The 20,614-nt window shown below is 41.1% G+C and overlaps 1 protein-coding gene across 1 annotated transcript in view; it reads right to left on the bottom strand.

The window, feature by feature from the left end:
* Nucleotides 1-20,614, bottom strand: part of limch1b (LIM and calponin homology domains 1b) — a 224,617-nt gene that overhangs the window by 66,351 nt on the left and 137,652 nt on the right. The window contains exons 6-7 of the mRNA XM_052573775.1: nt 20,341-20,467; nt 20,101-20,255 (exon numbers count right to left, since the gene is read on the bottom strand). Of these exons, the coding sequence (XP_052429735.1) occupies nt 20,101-20,255; nt 20,341-20,467 (282 nt within the window). The remainder of the gene's footprint in view (nt 1-20,100; nt 20,256-20,340; nt 20,468-20,614) is intronic.

A 20,614-nucleotide genomic window follows, 5' to 3' on the forward strand; every position in this document is an offset into this window, starting at 1 on the left:
TTGTTTGTTTTCTGACAATCTACTGAACCTACTGGTAACTTGTTTGCCACGTAGCAATAAAAAATATACAAAAAACCTTGATTATTCTGGTTAGTCACATTGTACTGCTATTATTTTGAACAATACTGTATATGAGTAGAGCCAAAGGTTTTTTTTTTTATTATTATTATTATTTTAAATAAATGACTCAAAAACATTAATTTCAACAACTCAACATACAACAGCAATGTTTTTTTTGTTTTTTTTGAGAGCCAAACGTGTCCCTTTTAACCTTAACCGCATGCATATGCGTCATATCCCGTCCTTGTTTGTATTGTGTATTACAAATAATAATGTAGAATTATTTTCTTAGAAATAGGAGATATGCTGTCTCTCGCATCACATACATTATCAGTAGTTAAGTCTGTGGTCTTGAAGAGGATCCTTTTTTTCACATTTGGACTCGGTCTTGACTTGGACTCAAAACTTTTGGACTTTGACTTGACTTGGAATCGACAAAGCTGGACTTGACTTCAGCTCTACATGGAAATGACAAAAACTGCAGAAAAATCATAATTTCTAAATAACGTACTTGCTGTTTTGGATTTTTGTACCAAGATACTTTTTGTAGGTAATGGTTTGTCTCATGTGTGTACCGATTTTCATGCATATGTGTAAAATGTAACTTGAGGCACACTCCATTGAAATTTAACAGGTGGAGCTATCGAGCTATTTTGCCACACCCAGTAACCACACAGTAACCTATATCAGATGTAAATTTTCACCAGTTCTGATGTGTGTGCAAAGTTTTGTGTGGTTTAGAGCATGTTTAGGCCCTTAAAATGTGATTCACTTTGGAGAAGAAGAATAAGAAGAAGAAGAAGAATTTAAGCTGCAAGCAGAAATGAATTGGCCCTCACACCCGGGCTGACTGCCAGCGAGTGGCTTTAGTAAAAAAAAAAGTTAATGGCAAAAAATATGCATTTAAAGTTGTAACTACCGTATTTTTCGGACTATAAGTCGCACCTGAGTATAAGTCGCATCAGTCCAAAAATACGCCATGATGAGCAAAAAACATATATAAGTCGCACCGGAATAAAAGTCGCGTTTATTTAGAACCAAGAACCAAGAGAAAACATTACCGTCTATACCAGAGTATGTGAGTGGAGTGGAGTGGCAACAATTTCCCCTCCGCACTCAGAGCATTTAATAATCACTCTGCTCCAGCTCCGCTCTGGGTTCACAATTTCCCTCTCCCGCTCCACTCCGCGCTCAGTGATACCAGAAACACCGTTCCGCCTCCGCTCAGTGGCTAAAGTATTTCAGTATGTTTAAAATGTTATGTCCATAACGTAGCCTATATTAAAATAAAAACAATTAAATAACATGAGAGTTTCAAAGTGGCAATTGTGTGCAAACTTTTTTTTCTTACCACATGCCAAACTAATAACATGGATGTCAGCTTTAATATAATTACTGTATTCTGCTGTGCAAATTTTGTTTGTGATGAAAATAACAGTACATTTTTATTTTATCTACAGATCAATGCATTTCTTACAGATTTCTGCTCATTCAAAATCAGATACAGATGAAGTAACACTGTACGATTACATTTGTTTGAATGCATTATTGCGAAAGCGATTGCGTGTGAATGTGCTGTAACTGTTTAAATCATGCTTCGACCCAAAAATATTCAGTAAAAGGAACAGACAAACTCCTTGAGAACTAACCAATAACATTGTAACCTTCTGATTTGAGAGATCCATCTGTATCAAGCTATAGTTAAATATGTTTAAAGTGAATACTTGCTAAATATGCAGTTATATTACGGGCCGTTGGCATGAATTGTACTCGTGATGAAGCAGTGGTGGAGCGCTCTTGGAGCGAGTGAAAACCACAACGCTCCGACTTTTAAAAAATCCGCTACTCGCTCCTGTCAAAATCACACCGCTCCACTCCACACTCCGCTCCACTCACATACTCTGGTCTATACCGTCAGTGGTAGACTACAGGAGCACTGAGCAGCATAGAGTAACAGACGGTAATGTTTCCTCTTGGTTCATTTGTCTTAGTTCATTTCTCTTGGTTCATGTCAAATTAACTTTTATAAATAAGTTGCACCTGACTATAAGTCGCAGGACCAGCCAAACTATGAAAAGAAGTGTGACTTATAGTCCGGAAAATACGGTATAAGTGGAATATGTCAAAGTCATTTAGATCTGCCAGTTTTCTTGCATGATGTGTCCTATTGCCAACAGCGCTATGATTATAAATAAATACAGGACTTTGGATGTCTTCAGGGTATGAATCTTTCCAAATATGTAAAGTTTGAAGCAGATTGGACACTGCATGTTTAAATTAGTGTAAAACAAGACATTTCCTGTCACCAGCAGGTGGCACCGTGATTATTATGGTCTATTGGCCTTCGGATGTATTCAGGCCAGGACTCTTATCAAACATGTGAAGTTTGGAGAAGATCGGACATTTTATACAAGTTACAAAAACCTCTATTCCCATGGCAAGACATTGAAATTTGTGACAGTGCCATGAATATATCCTTTAATGAAAATTCAAGATCTTCACAATCTAACATCACAAATGCCTTTGGATTAAACTGAGAAAAAAAATGTTGATATCATTAAATTTCTAAGAGTAGTTTGTTACAATGTAAAACATGTCATTTCCTGTTGCCAGCATTTGGTGCTATGGCTATAACTGAATATGGGCATGAAGATCTGTTCTGGTCAGGAGTCTTATCCAACATGTGAAGTTTGGGGCAGATTGGACATTGTATGTCGAAGTTGTAGCAACTTCCTTTTTCATGGTGCAACATTGAAATTTGTCAGGCTGCCATGGACATGGCCTTAAACGAAAACTCGAGATCTTCACAATTTAACATTGCAAAGGCTTTTAGATTAAACTGACCAACTTTTGTGTTGATCTGAATAAATCTCTAGGAGGAGTTTGTTAAAGTACAACCCCTGAAAATGGCAAATATGACACAATTTTCTGAGAACACTCAAAATAACTACCTTGCTGTTTGGATTGGGATTTCGTACCAAGATACTTTTTTTGTAGGTATTGTTGTGTTACATGTGTGTACTGATTTTTGTACATGTGCGTAAACGGTAGCTCTAGGTACACTCCATTGAATTTGTATAGGTGGTGCTGTTGAGCCATTTTGCCACACCTGCAATTTAACATTATAAAGGCCTTTAGATTAGGCATACCAAATTTGGTGTTGCTTAGAATAAATCTCTAGGAGGAGTTTGTTAAAATGCAATGCATGGAAATGGCAAAAAATAAAATAAAATAAAAAATAAATAAAATAAAAAATATACAACTTCCTCTTGGGATTCGGATTTTGCAAGTGTCTTTTTTGTAGGTATTGGTACTTTACATGTGTGTGCCAATTTTCATGCATATATGTGAAACAAAGCTTGAGGGCTGCTGAATTTTTTTTAGAATAGGTGGTGCTGTTGAGCCATTTTGCCACACCCACTTGTGAAATCTATATCAGACGTAAATTTTCACCAGTTTCTGACGCGTGTGCAAAGTTGCATGACTTTTCGAGCTTGTTTAGGCCCTCAAAAATGCGATTCATTTTGGAGAAGAAGAATTAAAGCTGCAAGCAACCATGAAAGGTCCCTCGCACCTGGGCTCACCACTACCCGGTGGCCATACCAAACATGCAAAGTTTCAGGCAGATCAGACATTGTATGTTTAAGTTAGTGTTGTTTCCTGTTTGCAGCAGGTGGCGCTAAGACTATGAATAAATATTGGCCTTAAAACGAGTTCAGGCCAGGACCCATATCAAACACATCACATGCTAATGGCTAGTTATAGAGATGGTAATCATACAAATGTGCCACAAAATCAATAATCACAATCTATTCATATAGACAGTGATCACATTGATAGCTGTGAATATACAGTAATAGTGTGCTTATATACACTCAAACAGATGATAATCATGCAGATAACAGCAACATTCAACATAAAACACACTCACACATGGACCTGTACCTTTCTAACTAAACTGGCATTTACATCTGTGGATGTGTTTATGACTCGTTATTATGACAAATCTGGTATGTACTGCGTTTTTATTCTTTATTTTTTGGTGTGTACAGCTTACACAAATTTAGCAAATACATTCTTTATAAGCTTTCCATTGAAAAACAGCGATATTTGAGGCTTAGATCTTTATAATGATATATAGTTTGTCAAGATTAATTTTGTCCCGTTTCATTTAATCTATTAGTAAACATTGACACTTGCAAACAAAGAGCATTCAGTACGCATGTCAAGGTGCATGTCAACAGGTTAATGGATTTTAGACTGCATTAATTAGGACAACCAAAACTAGGAACACTTCCAGTAACACACAATGTACTTGCTACATCGTTAGAAGTATGGCATCTACGCTAATATTAGTCTGTTTCAATTCCCAGGCTGGAACTGAACTGCTGGTTTCGTCTGGCAAGTCAAGTCAAGTCCCCTTTATTTATATAGCGCTTTAAACCAAATACATTGCATCAAAGCAACTGAACAACATTCATTAGGAAAACAGTGTGTAAATAATGCAAAATGACAGTTAAAGGCAGTTCATCATTGCTGCAGCAAAGTCATATTGTGCAGAAGAATCATCTGTTTCCTGTGGTCTTGTCCTGGTGATCATCTGAGACAAGGTCTTTACAGGGGATCTGTATCTGGGGCTCTTGTTTTCCTGGTCTCCGCTGTCTTTCAGGGCTGCAGAGGTCCTTTTTAGGTGCAGATCCACCATCTGGTCTGGATACGAACTGGATCCGGGTGACTGCAGTGACCCACTGATCTGGATATAGACTGGAACTGGTGTCTACGGTGACCTCGGAATAAGAGACAAACAGATTAATAAGCAATATTTTAAAATCTATACAATGTTTGATAGGGAGCTATTGCAGTGTTGACAGGACTGGGCTAATATGGTCATACTTCCTGGTTCTAGTAAGAACTCTTGTTGCTGCATTTTAGACTAGCTGTAGTTTGTTTACTAAGCGTGCAGAACAGCCACCCAATAAAGCATTTGACATTGAGAGCATAGGCCGCATAAATTGGTATGTTTCAATGGGCTTGTGAAGAAATATTGAGCTGAGTATCATCAGTATACCATTGAAACCTAACACCATGTTTCCTGATGATATTTCCCAAGAGTAACATATAGAGCGTAAAGAGTAGTGGCCCTAGTACTGAGCATTGAGGTACTCCATACTGCACTTGTGATCAATATGATGCCTCTTCATTCCCTGCTACAAATTGATGGCGGTCATATAAGTATGATTTAAAACATGCTAATGCACTTCCATTAATGCCAACAAAGTGTTAAAGTCTATGCAAAAGAATGTTGTGGTCAATTGTGTCATATGCAGCACTAAGTTCCAATAGAACTAATAGATACAACCACGATCAGATGATAAGAGCAAGTAATTTGTAACTCTAAGGAGAGCAGTCTCAGTAATATGATACTGTCTAAATCCTTACTGGAAATCCTCACATATACCATTTTTCTCTAAGAAGGAATATAATTGTGAGGACACCACCTTTTATAGTATCTTGGACCGAAAAGAGAGATTCGAGATTGGTCTATAAGTAACTAGTTCTTTGGGGTCAAGTAGTGGTTTTTGATGAGAGGCTTAATAACAGCCAGTTTGAAGATTTTGGGGACATATCCTATTGACAATGAGTAATTAATAATAGTCAGAGTGGGATCTATGACTTCTGGAAGCTTAGATGGTATAGGCTCTAACATACATGTTGTTGTTTTAGATGATTTAACAAGTTTATACAATTCTTCCTCTCCTATAGTAGAGAATGAGTGGAACTGTTCCTCAGGGGGGTCTATCCCAGCTAACAGGGAACGTTCCCATAACTTTCACTAACATCATGTAAAAGTTATGTAAACCTTTTCATAACAACGTTCTTGTAACGTCTTTATGATGTTATTTTTAATTGACTGATGTTCTCAGAATGTTGAGGGAAAACGTTCTCATAACAACGTTCTTGTAACGTCTTTATGATGTTATTTTTAATTGACTGATGTTCTCATAATGTTGAGGGAAAACGTTACCATAACAACGTTCTTGTAATGTCTTTATGATGTTTTTTTTTTACTTGACTGATGTTCTCATAATGTTGAGCGAAAAAGTTCCCATAACAACGTTCTTTTTATGTCTTTATGATGTTATTTTTAATAGACTGATGTTCTCATGATGTTGAGGGAAAGCGTTCCTATAACAACGTTCTTGTTACGTCTTTATGATGTTATTTTTAATTGACTGATGTTCTCATAATGTTGAGTGAAAACGTTCCCATAACAACGTTCTTGTAACGTGTTTATGGTATTATTTCATAATGTTGAACAAATACATTCTTAAAACACCATTATTTGAATGGCATCATTTTCGAAGTGATGGCAACAGAAATTATAAGTGTGACAAGTATAGTAGACTAGGATATATACCACATTTCTGATCTTTGTTTCTATTTTTCCTATTTGTTCCCTATATTGTCCTAATGACAAATGTGGTTACATTTGGTTTATATTATAATATACCTTTGCAATAAATCATCATGTCTTTGATGAACAAAATGTATTTTTTTTTAGAACAGAATATGACAAAACATATAGCCTTATCTTATTTTAAATTAAATAGGCATAGGCTATACTGCAAAGGTTATGTCATTTGCCACTGCATTTTTCACATATTTTATTACAAACTTTTCCTGAACAAGGTCTACATTGTGAATGGATCTTCAGGTTTTGTACAACACAGGCTTTATTTTATTTTATTTTATTTTTTGCGCTGAAGTGCACAGGACAGAAAAGTGTTGGGTGGAGAGAGTGGAACAAGAACAGCATCAGTCAGGATTGGAACACCGGTCGGCTACCTAACCAGTAACAATTAGGCAACTGCTTCCAGAGTACCGCAAGAGAATCGATCTCGCGAACAAACCAGTGTTGCCAAGAATTGGGCTACTTTAACACTGCTCCGCGGGTTGTTTTTCATGTCCGCGGGTTTAAGCGACACCAATAACGTAATATTTAACTCTAAAATGCTCTAAAAACCCTCACCAAAAACGTGTATTTTACCTCACCGGAATGCGATTTTTATGGGGGATCCCTAGAAACATGAAAATTTGGCAACCCTGAAACAAGTCGTCTTTCAGGTTCTGACGTCATCACGGTGTATATGCTCAATGCAGCGCCGTTTTCAAACGAATGGAATTGAATTCAAAATCTGCAGCTCACCTTTATATATGTCTCTGAGGCCAGATCGCAGCCATTCTAACAGGTGAGTCGATTACACAGTAGGTTGTGTTTTCTTTTTTCTTTAATATGCAAATTTGTAAGACCGGGTAGCTAAATAGTTTAGAAGCTTGCAGTTATTTATGCGGGAGACAATTAACATATAGGCTAACGTTATTTGTTGTTGTGTGGGATTTACTTTGAAGGCCTTTGTTAAATTGAACTCCTATTTGTGTGCAGACAGGCTTTGCCGCTTTATATTTGATAAGTTACTGAATCTTACACGTTTCATAACATTCAGTTTTAACGCAAAATACGTATTAATTAACATTAGCCGTGTTTCCACTGTAGGGCCAACAGCAAGTGCATCACTACACGAGTCAGAAATATATTAATATGCCATGCTAAAGGATACGTACTTGCTTAAAGGCCATTAAAGTCTTACAAACATTTTTTTATGCCTGTAAATGTCATAATCACTCAACTGAATAAAATCAGGTTATTGTAATTGCTATACTTTTCTGTGACTGTTAGTTGCACATGTAGGCTAATTAGACAATTAATCAGCTATATGTCAATACTCACAGTTTTCTCTCTCTCTCTTTCTCTCTTACAGTTACTTTTCAAAAGTTTCTCAAACATGGAGTCTGACATGAACGGGGTATGATTTTTTTTTTTTTGATTATTACAAAAAGACAGTGGTTAGTACTTCAAGGTTGTAAGAGTTTGCACTTGGAACACAGTGTCATATGCATTGTTGTAACTCTGTGCATTGTTGCATTGTTGTAACAGCTGTGTGTGATCTTTGTAGAGGTGGAGTGGACTAAGCACAGCACAACAAACCAAACACCAAAGCAACCCTGTGTTTTCCATATTATTTTATATAATTATGCTCACAGTTTTATTTTTCTTGGTGCAGATATTGCTGTGTAGCATAATACAGCATTACTTTTATTTTCAGATCAATTGGCTGAGCCTCATGGGAGGCAACACACCTGGAGAGTCGGTCAGAAGACTGCTTAGGAAACTCGGGACGAATGCTCTATGGGCCCAATATAGTCTTAAAGGCCGCGAGGGAAAGAAGAATTTCCAGGAACTGGAAATATGTAATGTCATAATCCTTGAGTTGTTTCTCAGTTGTTTCTTATTCCAAACATTTTATAGTAAGTCGCAGAAGATAAACTTTATTTTCAGAGCAAGCTAGGCCAAAGACTGCATATGAGTCATTGAGGAAATGAGCAGTGTATTTGACATACTGTATGCTTAAAGGGGGGGTGAAATGCTCGTTTTCACTCAATATCCTGTTAATCTTGACTACCTATAGAGTAATACTGCATCCTTCATAACTCCAAAAGGTCTTTAGTTTTATTAAATTCATAAGAGAAAGATAGTCTGTACCGATTTTTCCCGGAAAAACACGACCGTCTGGAGGCATGACATGTGGGCGGAGCTAAAGAATCACGAGCGCCAGTAGGCTTTTGCGTTGAGAGCATGTGGAAGCTGTGACATTACCGTGAGGGAAAACCATCATCCAAAACAAACCATGGTTTACAGTCAGATTCAGCCGTTTATTTATGATCCAGAATCAGATCCCGAGGCTGAAACTGAACGAGAGCAGCAGCAGCAACAACTCGCTCCGAGCGGGAATGCATCATCCTTAAGAAATAAACGATAGGCAAATCCGTCATCAAACTGGGCCTAGTTTGTAAAACAAGCATCTTCGAAATGCAGGGAACAAACAAAAACACTTGCACAACTCCGTTGATGCTCTGTAAAAATAAACTCCATCCACTGGTCCCTTAATGCTGTTTTTTTTGGTAATCTGTGCAGGTTTGTCTTGCCCTGGCAACCAAAAACACACTTCTTTTGTGACTTTTCGCGACGCTCTCGCTCTGATCAGTGAAATGGAAGGACTTCATATCAGAAACACTGAAGTTTGCACCACACAGAGATAAGGTAAGGCTTTTTTAGTTTGTAAAACATTAATAAGGAAAACATAGCACATATAATACAGATTATACTGTATACTAATACTATGTTTTGTTTCCGTAGATGCTACAATCTAAGGTGTCACTTCAGGCCGAAGCAGAGACTTCGGGAAAAGAAGACACACAGAACACACTTAATTAGTTGTTTTACACACAGAACGTATTTTATGTAAGATTAGGAATGTTTCAGTTTGTGGAATGTTTGAGTATATTGTCACGTTCGGTATTAAGGAAAAAACAGGAGAAGGAACCAATTGCAGGAAGTCGTTTATTAAGGGATAATCCAAAAGGGTAAACAAGCCAGGCCGGGTCAAAACCAGAAGATCCAAAACAAACAAGAAAACATACAAGAATACACTACCAGGGTCAGACTACAGAAAGCAGGGAACATCAACATTAAACAAGGACTCCGTAACATAGACTGAAACAAACCAGGGCTGCGTTCAGCCCCGAAAAAACGTTGCACAACGTATTTTAAACAGAAACGGTGGTGCGTTGAACACACTGTTCTGATGACGCAAGAGTTGCAACTATGGCAGCTGAGAAGGCCATTCTTTGTGTTCTTTGTGAAGAATTTTCGGAGCCATCTATTTAGCCTCACATTCTGACTTTATTTGTAGTTCATACGGTTTTAATACCCTGTATTTTCTTTCTCATTTTTAGGAAAAGCACTTAATTACCATAAAAATATAAACAACTACATCATTATGTTGATATCCTATATTTTTACAATAAAACTTAGGACAAACATGTCTTCTAATATCACACATTTGTACATTATTTTCCTTGAAGCCATTGTGCGAGTTCACTTTAATACCGCGTGCTTTATATACATGTTGCTGCTGATTGGACTGCAGTTCTGACACACCCACCAAACAAGAGAAAACGCATCTCAAACCCCGTTGCACACCGGTGCACGCCGTTTCCAGGAAACATGACGTTCAACACGGAAACCGTAGCAAAACGTTGCGCACCGTTTTGAACTTGAACATGCCCCAGGTATTTATAGACAGGGTACAAACGATGTAAGTGGGAACAGCTGAATACAATGAACAGTGACGAGAAGGGGAAGTGAGACCTCTAGTGGACACCCAGGGATACACAGACCAGACACACTGTGACATATATAAAATGTGAAAGTTAAGATATCAGTAATGCCATTTTTTTCATTTAAATGTACTGTACGTTACAGTATACTTAAAGTATCCTTGGCAAAATGTAGACAAATACAATATGAATGAAAATGATCAAATATATTAAAATAAGAAAAATGTTTGTGTAGTGTCTTAAAAGGTATAGAGCCCCTCTGCCACACCCCGTTCTAGCTCTTCTTCTCGTAAGAGGGCTACTTCGGCTGGTGGCCAGGGTTACCGTGTGGGCTTCCCAGACAAGCCAACTTCCTTTGGCCACAACCCCCCCTCCCCACATACACCGCAGCAGGTTGAGTTTCTGGATAAGTTTGCTAGACCCTCTCAGGCTTCTGACATCTCATTCAGGGCTCACGAATAGGACCGTATGTCGATTGCCGCATCACAAGGCGGGCTTGAGTCCTCGGGAGATGAGGATTCGGCTGCGTTGCCTCCCTCGGGAGTGCCAGCGTTGTCCGCGTCTGATCCCGAACAGACGGCCGTGATTTCCCGGGCAGTGGAGATCATTGGGCTTGAGTGGAAAACTCCACCCTGTCCCAAGTGCTCGAGGCTGGATGATTGGTTCCTGGGGGCTGCTCATGCGGATCGCCAGCACCCCCCTCTGGTTCCATTCTTCCTGGAAGTGCACCAGGAAGTAACCAGTTCATGGAAGGCACCTTTAACTGCCCAAAACCTGGTACTTCCTACACCTTCACTGCACTCGATGGCGGGGTGGCCAAGGGATATGCTGATATTCCCCAGTTGGAACGTTCTGTTGCGATGCAACTGTGTCCGCAGAGCGCCTCCGCTTGGCGTGGTGGTCCCAAGCTACCCTCCAAGGCCTGTAAATTCTCATCCATGCTTTTTTCCAAGGCTTACAGAGCTGTGGGTCAGACCGCTTCTGCCCTGCATGCCATGGCCACACTTCAGGTCTATCAGGCCAAGCAGATCTTGCAGCTGCATGAGGGCAGTGCTGACCCAGGGGTATTGCAGGAGGACGCTATGCCTCCCATGCCAGGGCTGTCTACTCCACCGTACTGCCCCACCGTGGGTACACCTGTAGTCCCCTTGACCCTGCTGGTTCAGTTTCTGGGAGCCTGGCTAGAGCTTCCCAGGCTTTCCCGCCTGGCTCATCTGGACGTTCAGGCTTGGCTACGCAAATCAGTTCACCCGGCACCCCCCCCCCAGGTTTCGGGGTGTCTGCACGACAGTGGTGGGCAAAGATGGCCCTGTCATGCGCGGAGGTCGCGATCCTGCTGACAAAGGGCGTGATAGAGCCAGTCCCTCCAGCCGACATGAAGTCTGGCTTTTACAGCCCTTACTTCATAGTAGCCAAGAAGACAGGTGGGTTACGGCCAATCCTGGACTTGCATGCCCTGAACCTAGCCCTGCACAGACTCCCGTTCAAGATACTAACGCCCAAACGTATTTTCGAATGCAATGCACCTGCAATGTGTTAGTACTTGTTAGCTTGCCATTAGAATTTTCATTCATACCTATCGCTGTTTTCTTTTCTCCTCTCCTCTCTCTCTCTCTCTCTCTCCAGTTTTTCACAAGTTCATCAAGCAACTGTGGTAAGAATATTTCTTCAAGCACAGTGAGTAATGGGTTCTCCTGCTATTGTTATTTTCACCTCTTGCCACATGTACAGTTTATCTATCTCTGTCGGCAATGAGGGATTCACATGTGATAAATGCAGGGAAATAGTTAGGCTGACAGAGAAGATTTCAAAATTAGAGACACATATCCAAACTTTAATTGACGACTGTATGAATATTAGGGCTCTAGATATGGCTTTGGTTGTATCTAGCTCAGAGAGTCCTGTACATTATTCGGTTCCAACAAAAGAGCCCCTGCAGCAGGCGACTGGGTGACAGTGAGGCAGCATAGTCGTGGATCAAAACACCACTCTTCTGTTCCGATCAAAACATTAAACAGGTTCTCCCCACTCAGTGATGCACCCACTGAAAAACCTGATGAAAGTGCTCTAGTTATTGGTGATTCTATTGTACAGAATGTCAATATAGAGACACCAGCCACCATAGTCAAATGTTTACCAGGAGCCAGAGTGCCTGACATCTTGACAAATTTAAAAGTGCTGGCTAATGCTAAACGTAAATACAGTAAGATTGTTATTCATGTTTTCAACATTGTTATTCAGCTGGGGCTCAACACATCGCTGTGCAACTAGCTGTTGGACTTTCTAACTGGAAGACCTAAGGTAGTACGGGTCGGCAGCAACACATCTAACATCATCACACTGAACACTGGGCCCCCCCAAGGATATGTGCTGAGCCCCCTCCTCTTCACTCTGCTGACCATTGACTGCACACCGTCACACAACTCTAACCTCTTCATAAAGTTTGCAGATCACACGACTGTGGTGGGTCTCATTAGCAACAAAGATGAGACAAACTACAGGACCGAGGTGAGCCGCCTGGCCGGATGGTGGAGTGACAACAATCTCTCTCTGAACGCAAGAACATCAATGATGCGACTGTGGAGAGAGTGAGCAGCACCAAGTTCCTGGGTGTGCGCATCACAGAGGATCTCTCCTGGACGGAAAACACAGCAGCACTGGCCAAGAAATCACAGCAGCGTCTTTACTTCCTCCGCAAACTGAGAAGAGCCAGAGCCCCACCCCCCATCATGTACACCTTCTACAGAGGCACCACCGAGAGCATCCTGCCGAGCTGCATCACTGTGTGGTATGGTGCCTGCAACACGTCCTGCCGAAAGACTCTGCAACGCATAGTGAGAGCAGCTGAGAAGATCATTGGTGTCTCTTTCCCCTCCCTGCATGATATTTATGGAACCAGTCTCACCCGCAAAGCCTTCTGCATCACAGGTGATCCCACACACCCATCACACAGCTTCTTCTGTCTGTTGCCATCAGGGAGAAGACTGCGGAGTCTCCAGGCCAGGACCATCAGAATGAAGGACAGCTTCATTCATCAGGCTGAACTCCCTTCCGAACTTGCCCTTCGCCCCCCTTTGCGAACAGGCTTTACTGACTACCTACCGTCAGGGATTGGAACATCGAGTGCGGTTGCATCTCGCTGCATACAAGGACACCATCGGGCTAGAACGATTCATCCAGCTGTCCATCCGCTTCGCCACTTAAATGCAGTCATGCTTAGAAGAGCACCAGGGCCAGGCGTATTCCTCTACACCACTCTGCCGACCGGAGGCCATCAGCTCCCCAGAATCAGCCAGTGAACCCATGCTACTAGACTCCTATCGTCTCTCTATGGCTGAACGACAAAGACGGCTTGCCCAGAATCTGTGCCTCTACTGTGCAGCCCCGGGGCATGCCATCACTGTATGCCCCGTCCGTCCTCCTCATCCCATGGTGAGTGCCATTTTCCCTTCAAGATAATAAATGAAACTATTCAGCACTGTTGTGACACTTACTGCTGCTGACATATAAGTGAAAGTGAAAGTGACGTGACATTCAGCCAAGTATGGTGACCCATACTCAGAATTCGTGCTCTGCATTTAACCCATCCGAAGTGCACCAACACAGAGCAGTGAACACACACACACACTGTGAACACACACCCGGAGCAGTGGGCAGCCATTTATGCTGCGGCGCCCGGGGAGCAGTTGGGGGTTCGATGCCTTGGTCAAGGGCACCTAAGTCGTGGAGAGAGAACTGTACATGCACTCCCCCCACCTACAATTCCTGCCGGCCCGAGACTCAAACTCACAACCTTTCGATTGCAAGTCTGAGTCACTAACCGTTAGGCCATGACTTCCTCAAAAATATATATCTTCCAGTTTCCGCCCTTCTCGATTCTGGGTCAGCCGGCAACTTCATCTCCGATGCCCTCTGCAGTCAGCTCAAGCTCACTACCATGGCTATGCTGTCAGCCTACCAAGTCCACACTATCACCGGCAAGCCATTAAGCAAGAGATGCATGCATCATAGTGTGGGTCCCATATCCCTCCAAACCGGACTACTCCATCACGAGGAAATCCATCTGCTGGTTCTGGAGGAATCCACCGCTGACGTGATTCTAGGGAGCCTGTGGTTAGAGCAGCACAACCCCGTAATCTCCTGGAAGACGGGCGAAGTCCTGAAATGGGGCGATGCCTTTTTCAAGAGCTGCATCTCAGGTTGTCCATTTCCAGCCACACCTTCCCCTGAACCTCTTCCAGTCTGTTCCACATCAATAGAGAGCCCAGTGGAAAACCAATCCATCACCATCCCTCACTGCTACGCCCCCTTCAATGACATCTTCTGCCCCAAACGGGCCTTCAAGCTGCCTCCACACTGGCCGTGGGACTGTGCCATCGATCTGCTGCCGGGTGAACCAGTGCCTAAAGGAAGGATATACCCTCTATCCATTCCTGAGGAGAAGGCCATGGAGGAGTACATCAAGGAGGTTCATCCATCTACCTCCCCTGCTGCTTTGAGTTCTTCTTTGTGGAGAAAAAGGACGGAGGTTTAAGACCATGCATTGATTATTGGCCCTCAACAATATAACAGAGAAGTTCAGGTACCCATTTCCCCTCGTCCCAGCTGCCTTGGAACATCTCTGGGGTGCCACTGTGTTCACCAAGTTGGACCTAGGCAGTGCCTACAACCTCATCCGAATATGAGAGGGGGACGAGTGGAAGACCGCCTTCATAACCCCTACTGGCCACTATAAATACTGCTTGATGCCGTATGGACTTGTTAACACCCCCTCAGTATTCCAGGACTTCATCCACGAGGTGCTCCGGGAGTTCCTCCACAAGTTCGTCCTAGTCTACATTGATGACAACTCCCAGAGTGATGACTACTCTCATCTACTCCCAGAGCCTGGCAGAACATCAAAGCCACGTTGCGGAAGTCCTGCAATGCCTGAGGGCCTACCAACTGTATCTCAAGGCCGAAAAGTGCTCTTTCCATCAGGCCTCAGTGCAGGTCCTTGGATACAACATCAGCAGCAGTGACATCCGGATGGATGAGGGGAAGGTAAACGCTGTCAGAGATTGGCCCACTCCAACCACCATCAAGGAGTTACAGTGGTTCCTTGGCTTTGCCAACTTCTATAGACAGTTTATACAAAACTTCAGTACCATCAGCAGCCCTCTCACCAGTCTCCTCCGTAACAAACACAAATCTTTCTCTCCTGGACTCCTGCCACCACAGAGGCCTTCCACACCCTTAAGGAAGCCTTTACGACCGCCCCACACCTGGTCCATACCGATCCCGACCGACCCTTCGTCATGGAAGTCGACGCCTCGACCACTGGAGTGGGAGCGGTCCTTTCTCAGAAGCAGGGGAATCCCAGTCGCCTCCACCCATGCTCCTTCTTCTCCCGGAAACTCCCGATTTCATAACCGATCTTCCTCCTTCAGATAACAATACCTGCATTCTTGTCATAGTGGATAGATTTTCTAAATCCTGTCGTCTTCTTACTTTGAAGGGTCTGCCCACGGCCATGGAAATGGCTGAACTGTTATTTAACCCCTTACTAGTAACCCCCCTTTTTTGGCATGGAGACCGAAATTACATACCCAAAATAAAAAGGTTTCTGCTCATGATTCTTTCTGACTAGATACACAATCAACCTTTGTTCACAAAGCTGACACTTTAAAGTTTACTGTTCAGGAATCAGAATCACTCAGACTGTTATGATAATAGAGATATATGAGCTCAAACATAAAAACAAAAATAAAAATATAAAAAACATATGTTTTAAATGTATTTTAAAAAATGTTGATGTAGGAAATGAGTTTGAAAACACAGTGTAGCTAAGGCCACAAGTCTTCCAAAACTTCATAAAAAAATCATAATCAAATCTGTAAAACTGTGAATTTTATGAAATATTTTCTAAGGCCATGTCATATGTGTTTTTAGAGAAGGTTAATCAGATTGATTTATGGCACTTGTCATCTCTATAAGATCTCACATGTAAACATTCCTGTGCTCTTTGTGTATGTTTCACTGTTGAAAGCTGCCCGATTCATTATTCTATTGTTCTCACCAAACGAGTCTTTCACACCTCCGCCAGGTATGACACATTATCCGCATTATTCTTTTATCATTATTCTTTTGTTTTTATTCCACCTTTATTAGCCTTGATTGTGGTTTTTCAGGCTTTACAAAGCAACAAAGCAGCGATCTCACTTCAGTCTCTCTTTGCATTTAGCCCTTATTTATCAAAAGTCTTACTATAAAAATACAACAAAACATTTCCTTACAACCTTACGTGAATTATTGAGACAAAAATGCATTATGAAGAAGAAAAGCACCTGCTATTAGTAGCATTGGTGCTAACATTAGCATCAAGCTACATCTGACAATTTATGAAATTATTAGTACACTTTTACTCAAAACTCACTTTAAACCCCGATCGAGTGTTTATAATAACTTCCTTTAGCGATCAGAGGTGGAATTTGGTCGTTTACTGTTGTAAAAATATGTTATTTGTAGCCTTTTTCATCGCTGCACAAGTTAGCATTTCCGATGTACATTTTAGATTTTTTTTATAAAAACGCCCCAGATCTCAAGAAATTCTCATACCAAGCTTTACTATCGTAATCGCAGGTTTATTATTCGGATATTTTGTGTGTACAGAGGTGTTTCAGTGTTGTTTTGGCCAGATAACTACCAGGAAGTGTGCAGGAAGCATGTGACACGGTGTGGGCGGTGTCCAGATATGACACTCTAAGATTGACACTGGGAAGGCCCAATCGGAGTCTGAGTCACACACAGCACGAGCTGACAACATAGCAAACACATACACAGATCGCTGGGAGAGTGACTGCTGCTGACGTGACTGAATATGAGTGAGTGGTGAATTTCTATTCAAAATGTGGCATAATACGGATTTATTATTTTGCACTCCTGACATAAATCACTAAATATCTGTCACTGCAACAATGTTTTATCAAAATATTGGTCAAATATCGAAGCTAGAGTCTTTAAACTTTCAATTGATGCACAGTTTGTCCAGATGAAGTAAGACAGTGATGTTTAATGTGCTGTGAATGTGAAACAATAATAAACTGGGGCCGTCGGCGATGTTTGCACGTAAAGGGGTTAATCATGTCTTCAGGTACTTCGGCATCCCAGAGAATATCATCTCGGACCGAGGCCCCTAGTTCATCTCCCGGGTGTGGAAGGCTTTCCACTCACTCCTAGGTGTGGCCATCAGCCTGTCCTCCGGGTACTATCCCCAGTCAAACGGGCAGATGGAGACGTAGGTTCAAGAGACTGGATGCTTCCTCCGTACCTTCTGTCATGGCCACCAGAACTCCTCGAACCAGATCCTTGGGTGGGCCGAGTACGCACAAAACTCCATTCGTCAACCTACCACCTGACTCACTCCATTCCAGTGCATACTCTGCTACAAACCACCTCTATTCCCCTGGTCAGGTGAACCCTCGGTTGTCCCCGCCATCGGCTACTGGTTCCGGGAGAGTGAGAGGGTCTGGGACGCGGCACACCACCAACTCCAGCGGGCATTACGCAGACGTAGAACGACAACCCAGTCAGAAGGTCTGGCTGTCCACCCGGGACATCCGCCTGCGTCTGCCCTGCCGCAAGCTAAGTGCCAGATTCATTGGCCCATTCATCTAGCAGATCAATCTTCACCCAGCCTGCAAGGATCCATCCTTCACTCAACCTTTCACTACCTGCTCCTCTGCTTGTGTCTGTTCAATAAACCATTCTGTCTGTTACTCCTCAGCCTCCCGAGTGATCCGTAACACTAAGTTTCTGTCTAGTGTTTTATAATTGGAAAAAAATATGCAGTGGTATGTATAATGAATAGTTTGTAGAAGCCTTTAATACAGTTATTATTATTTTTTTATTATTATTATTTGGGGGGTGGGGGGTATAGACATAGTCTCATAAAAATATTTGCAGGAGTCAAATTTTTTATGATATCTTATTCAGATTTGAAATAGAAACTCATAAGACATGTGAATTTCAACCCATTACTTTTCTAGATTTCTCCAGGAATGACATCACATATTTTTATATCAATAAAAAAAAAATTAAGTGTGCTTAAAAAAAAAAAAAAAAAAAAAAAAGCACTTCAGTGTCTATAACTTTTAATATTTTTGAGCGTTATCAAATCTGGTTGATAAAAAGTAAAGCCCAAAGAGTCTTCTTTCCAAAAACACCCGTAATTCACTATATGTGGGGGTTAGTGGGTCCTCCATCACCCGTCTCCAGATGATACAAAATGCAGCAGCACGTGTTTTAACAGGCACACGTAACCATGAGCACATTTCTCATATTTTAGCTTCATTACACTGGCTGCCTATTCAATTTAGGATCCATTTTAAAATTCTGTTATTTGCTTTTAAATCACTAATTGGTCTTGCATACCTCTCTAAGCTTTTACACTTTTATAAACCCGTCCGCTCTCTCAGATCTGATGATCAGCTGCTCCTGACTGTGCCTAAAACTAAGCGTAAGCTCAGAGAGGACCGTGCCTTTGTTGTGTCTGCCCCTAAACTACGGAATGATCTGCCTTTGCATGTTAAGCAGGCCTCTTCTTAACATGCAAGACTTAGGATATTTTTAATAAGTGATTTTTTTGCACTAAAAAATCTTTTAACTGCACTGTTGTTCACTTCATTGATTTGCACTATATCTGTCATTTACCTTGCGCTGCTTTATTTAACTTTATTTTTAACTTTTATTTTTATTATATGTCTTTTTTTTTATAATTCCCTTATTGTATAATTGTATCTATATTTTATATTTGATCTAGTTATTTTTTTTTAGGCTTTAATGTTAATGTTATCTGTATGCACCAGAGTCTGAGAGTAACGCAATTTCGATTCTCTGTATGTATGTACTGTACATGTGGAAATTGACAATAAAGCAGACTTGAACTTGAACTTCTTTATCTGTTTTTAAAACCCTTCTTAAAACCCATCTTTTCTATTTGGCTTTTGACACCTAGTAAAATGTTGACTTTATTTACTTGATTCAATTTGTTACTTTGAATGCTTTTATTGTGTGGTTATTAATGGTACATATTTACAATGTTTATTTTATTTTATTTTATCTATTTATTTATTTTGTATTTATTTATTTTTCTGTACAGCACTTTGTAAAGTGCTTAACAAATAAAGTTGGTATGGTATGGTATGGTACATGGGCCTAAGATAGGTTTGATGAGTTTCTCTTAAGGAAAAGTTTTCAAATCAAAACATAAACCTTAAATAAACCTCTGAATTCTCTGCTTAGCAAGAAACTGAATTCATTTCTCAATTCATAGTGTCTTATAGGGAAGATTAGACATACCCCAAGGTATCTATCTTTGATTGTAGTTAGATATACACTAGATAAACACTGTGTGACCAGTGGGGCACAATAATCCCCACAGGTTGTCTAAGGTTTTGGGCAGTCTATCCCATTCATCTACATTATAAAAAATACTAACATCACTTGCGGTAAGAACTAAGAAAATCACAGCTGACATCAACTGCATTCACCATAAAACCATTTAAAGTAACACCAATTAACAAACACCACTTAACTGAATACCACTGACAGTAACAGGACTTACAGTAACACCACTGACAGCAATGCCACTGAAGGGCCTGCAATGTTGTAATTATGGCTGAAGCACTATTGTACTGACATTCAGTAATAATAATTTTTGCTTATGTGATTTTGTTTGACCCAGTGACACCTGTACTGTTGGGCTGCAACAAAAAGTCTAATAACAAAAGTTGAAATGGTAGGTGGAAATGGCAGACATACTTCTCCTCCACTATTTCTCTGTACGTCTTGATACTTTTCCTTCTCTGTGATGCTCCATCTGCACCCAACAGTCTCTGCATCATCCTTCTCTCCTCTTCTTTCTTGATCAGATCCTGGGACACATTTCTTCTGCGACTCTTCCATTTGGCCAAGTCCTGACAAACAAACATGAAATTATAGATACATTCTGATCCACGTGTTGGTTAACGGGAAACCGTACTAGTTGGGAAATACACTTACATCCTGCCAATGGTCTTCTTCATCTTTCAGCTTGTTGTACTGGTTGTGCATGAGATCATGTCGAACTTGACTATGGGGCAGCAACATAGACTCTTCCTCACTTCTCATGTCAATCATGCTTACACTCCTGATATAGAGACATTTAAGATAATTGAATTACTAGTAATTTATCACATTTAGTAAACTAGCAGTCAACTTTGAATGGAAATTGCAATTATTATCAAGCAACCAGTTAAAAAGCATGGCCAGTGAGTCAAAGTGAGCATTTACTGTA

This window comes from Carassius gibelio, chromosome B14 (genome assembly GCF_023724105.1).
Source record: "Carassius gibelio isolate Cgi1373 ecotype wild population from Czech Republic chromosome B14, carGib1.2-hapl.c, whole genome shotgun sequence".
Lineage (NCBI taxonomy): Eukaryota > Metazoa > Chordata > Actinopteri > Cypriniformes > Cyprinidae > Carassius > Carassius gibelio.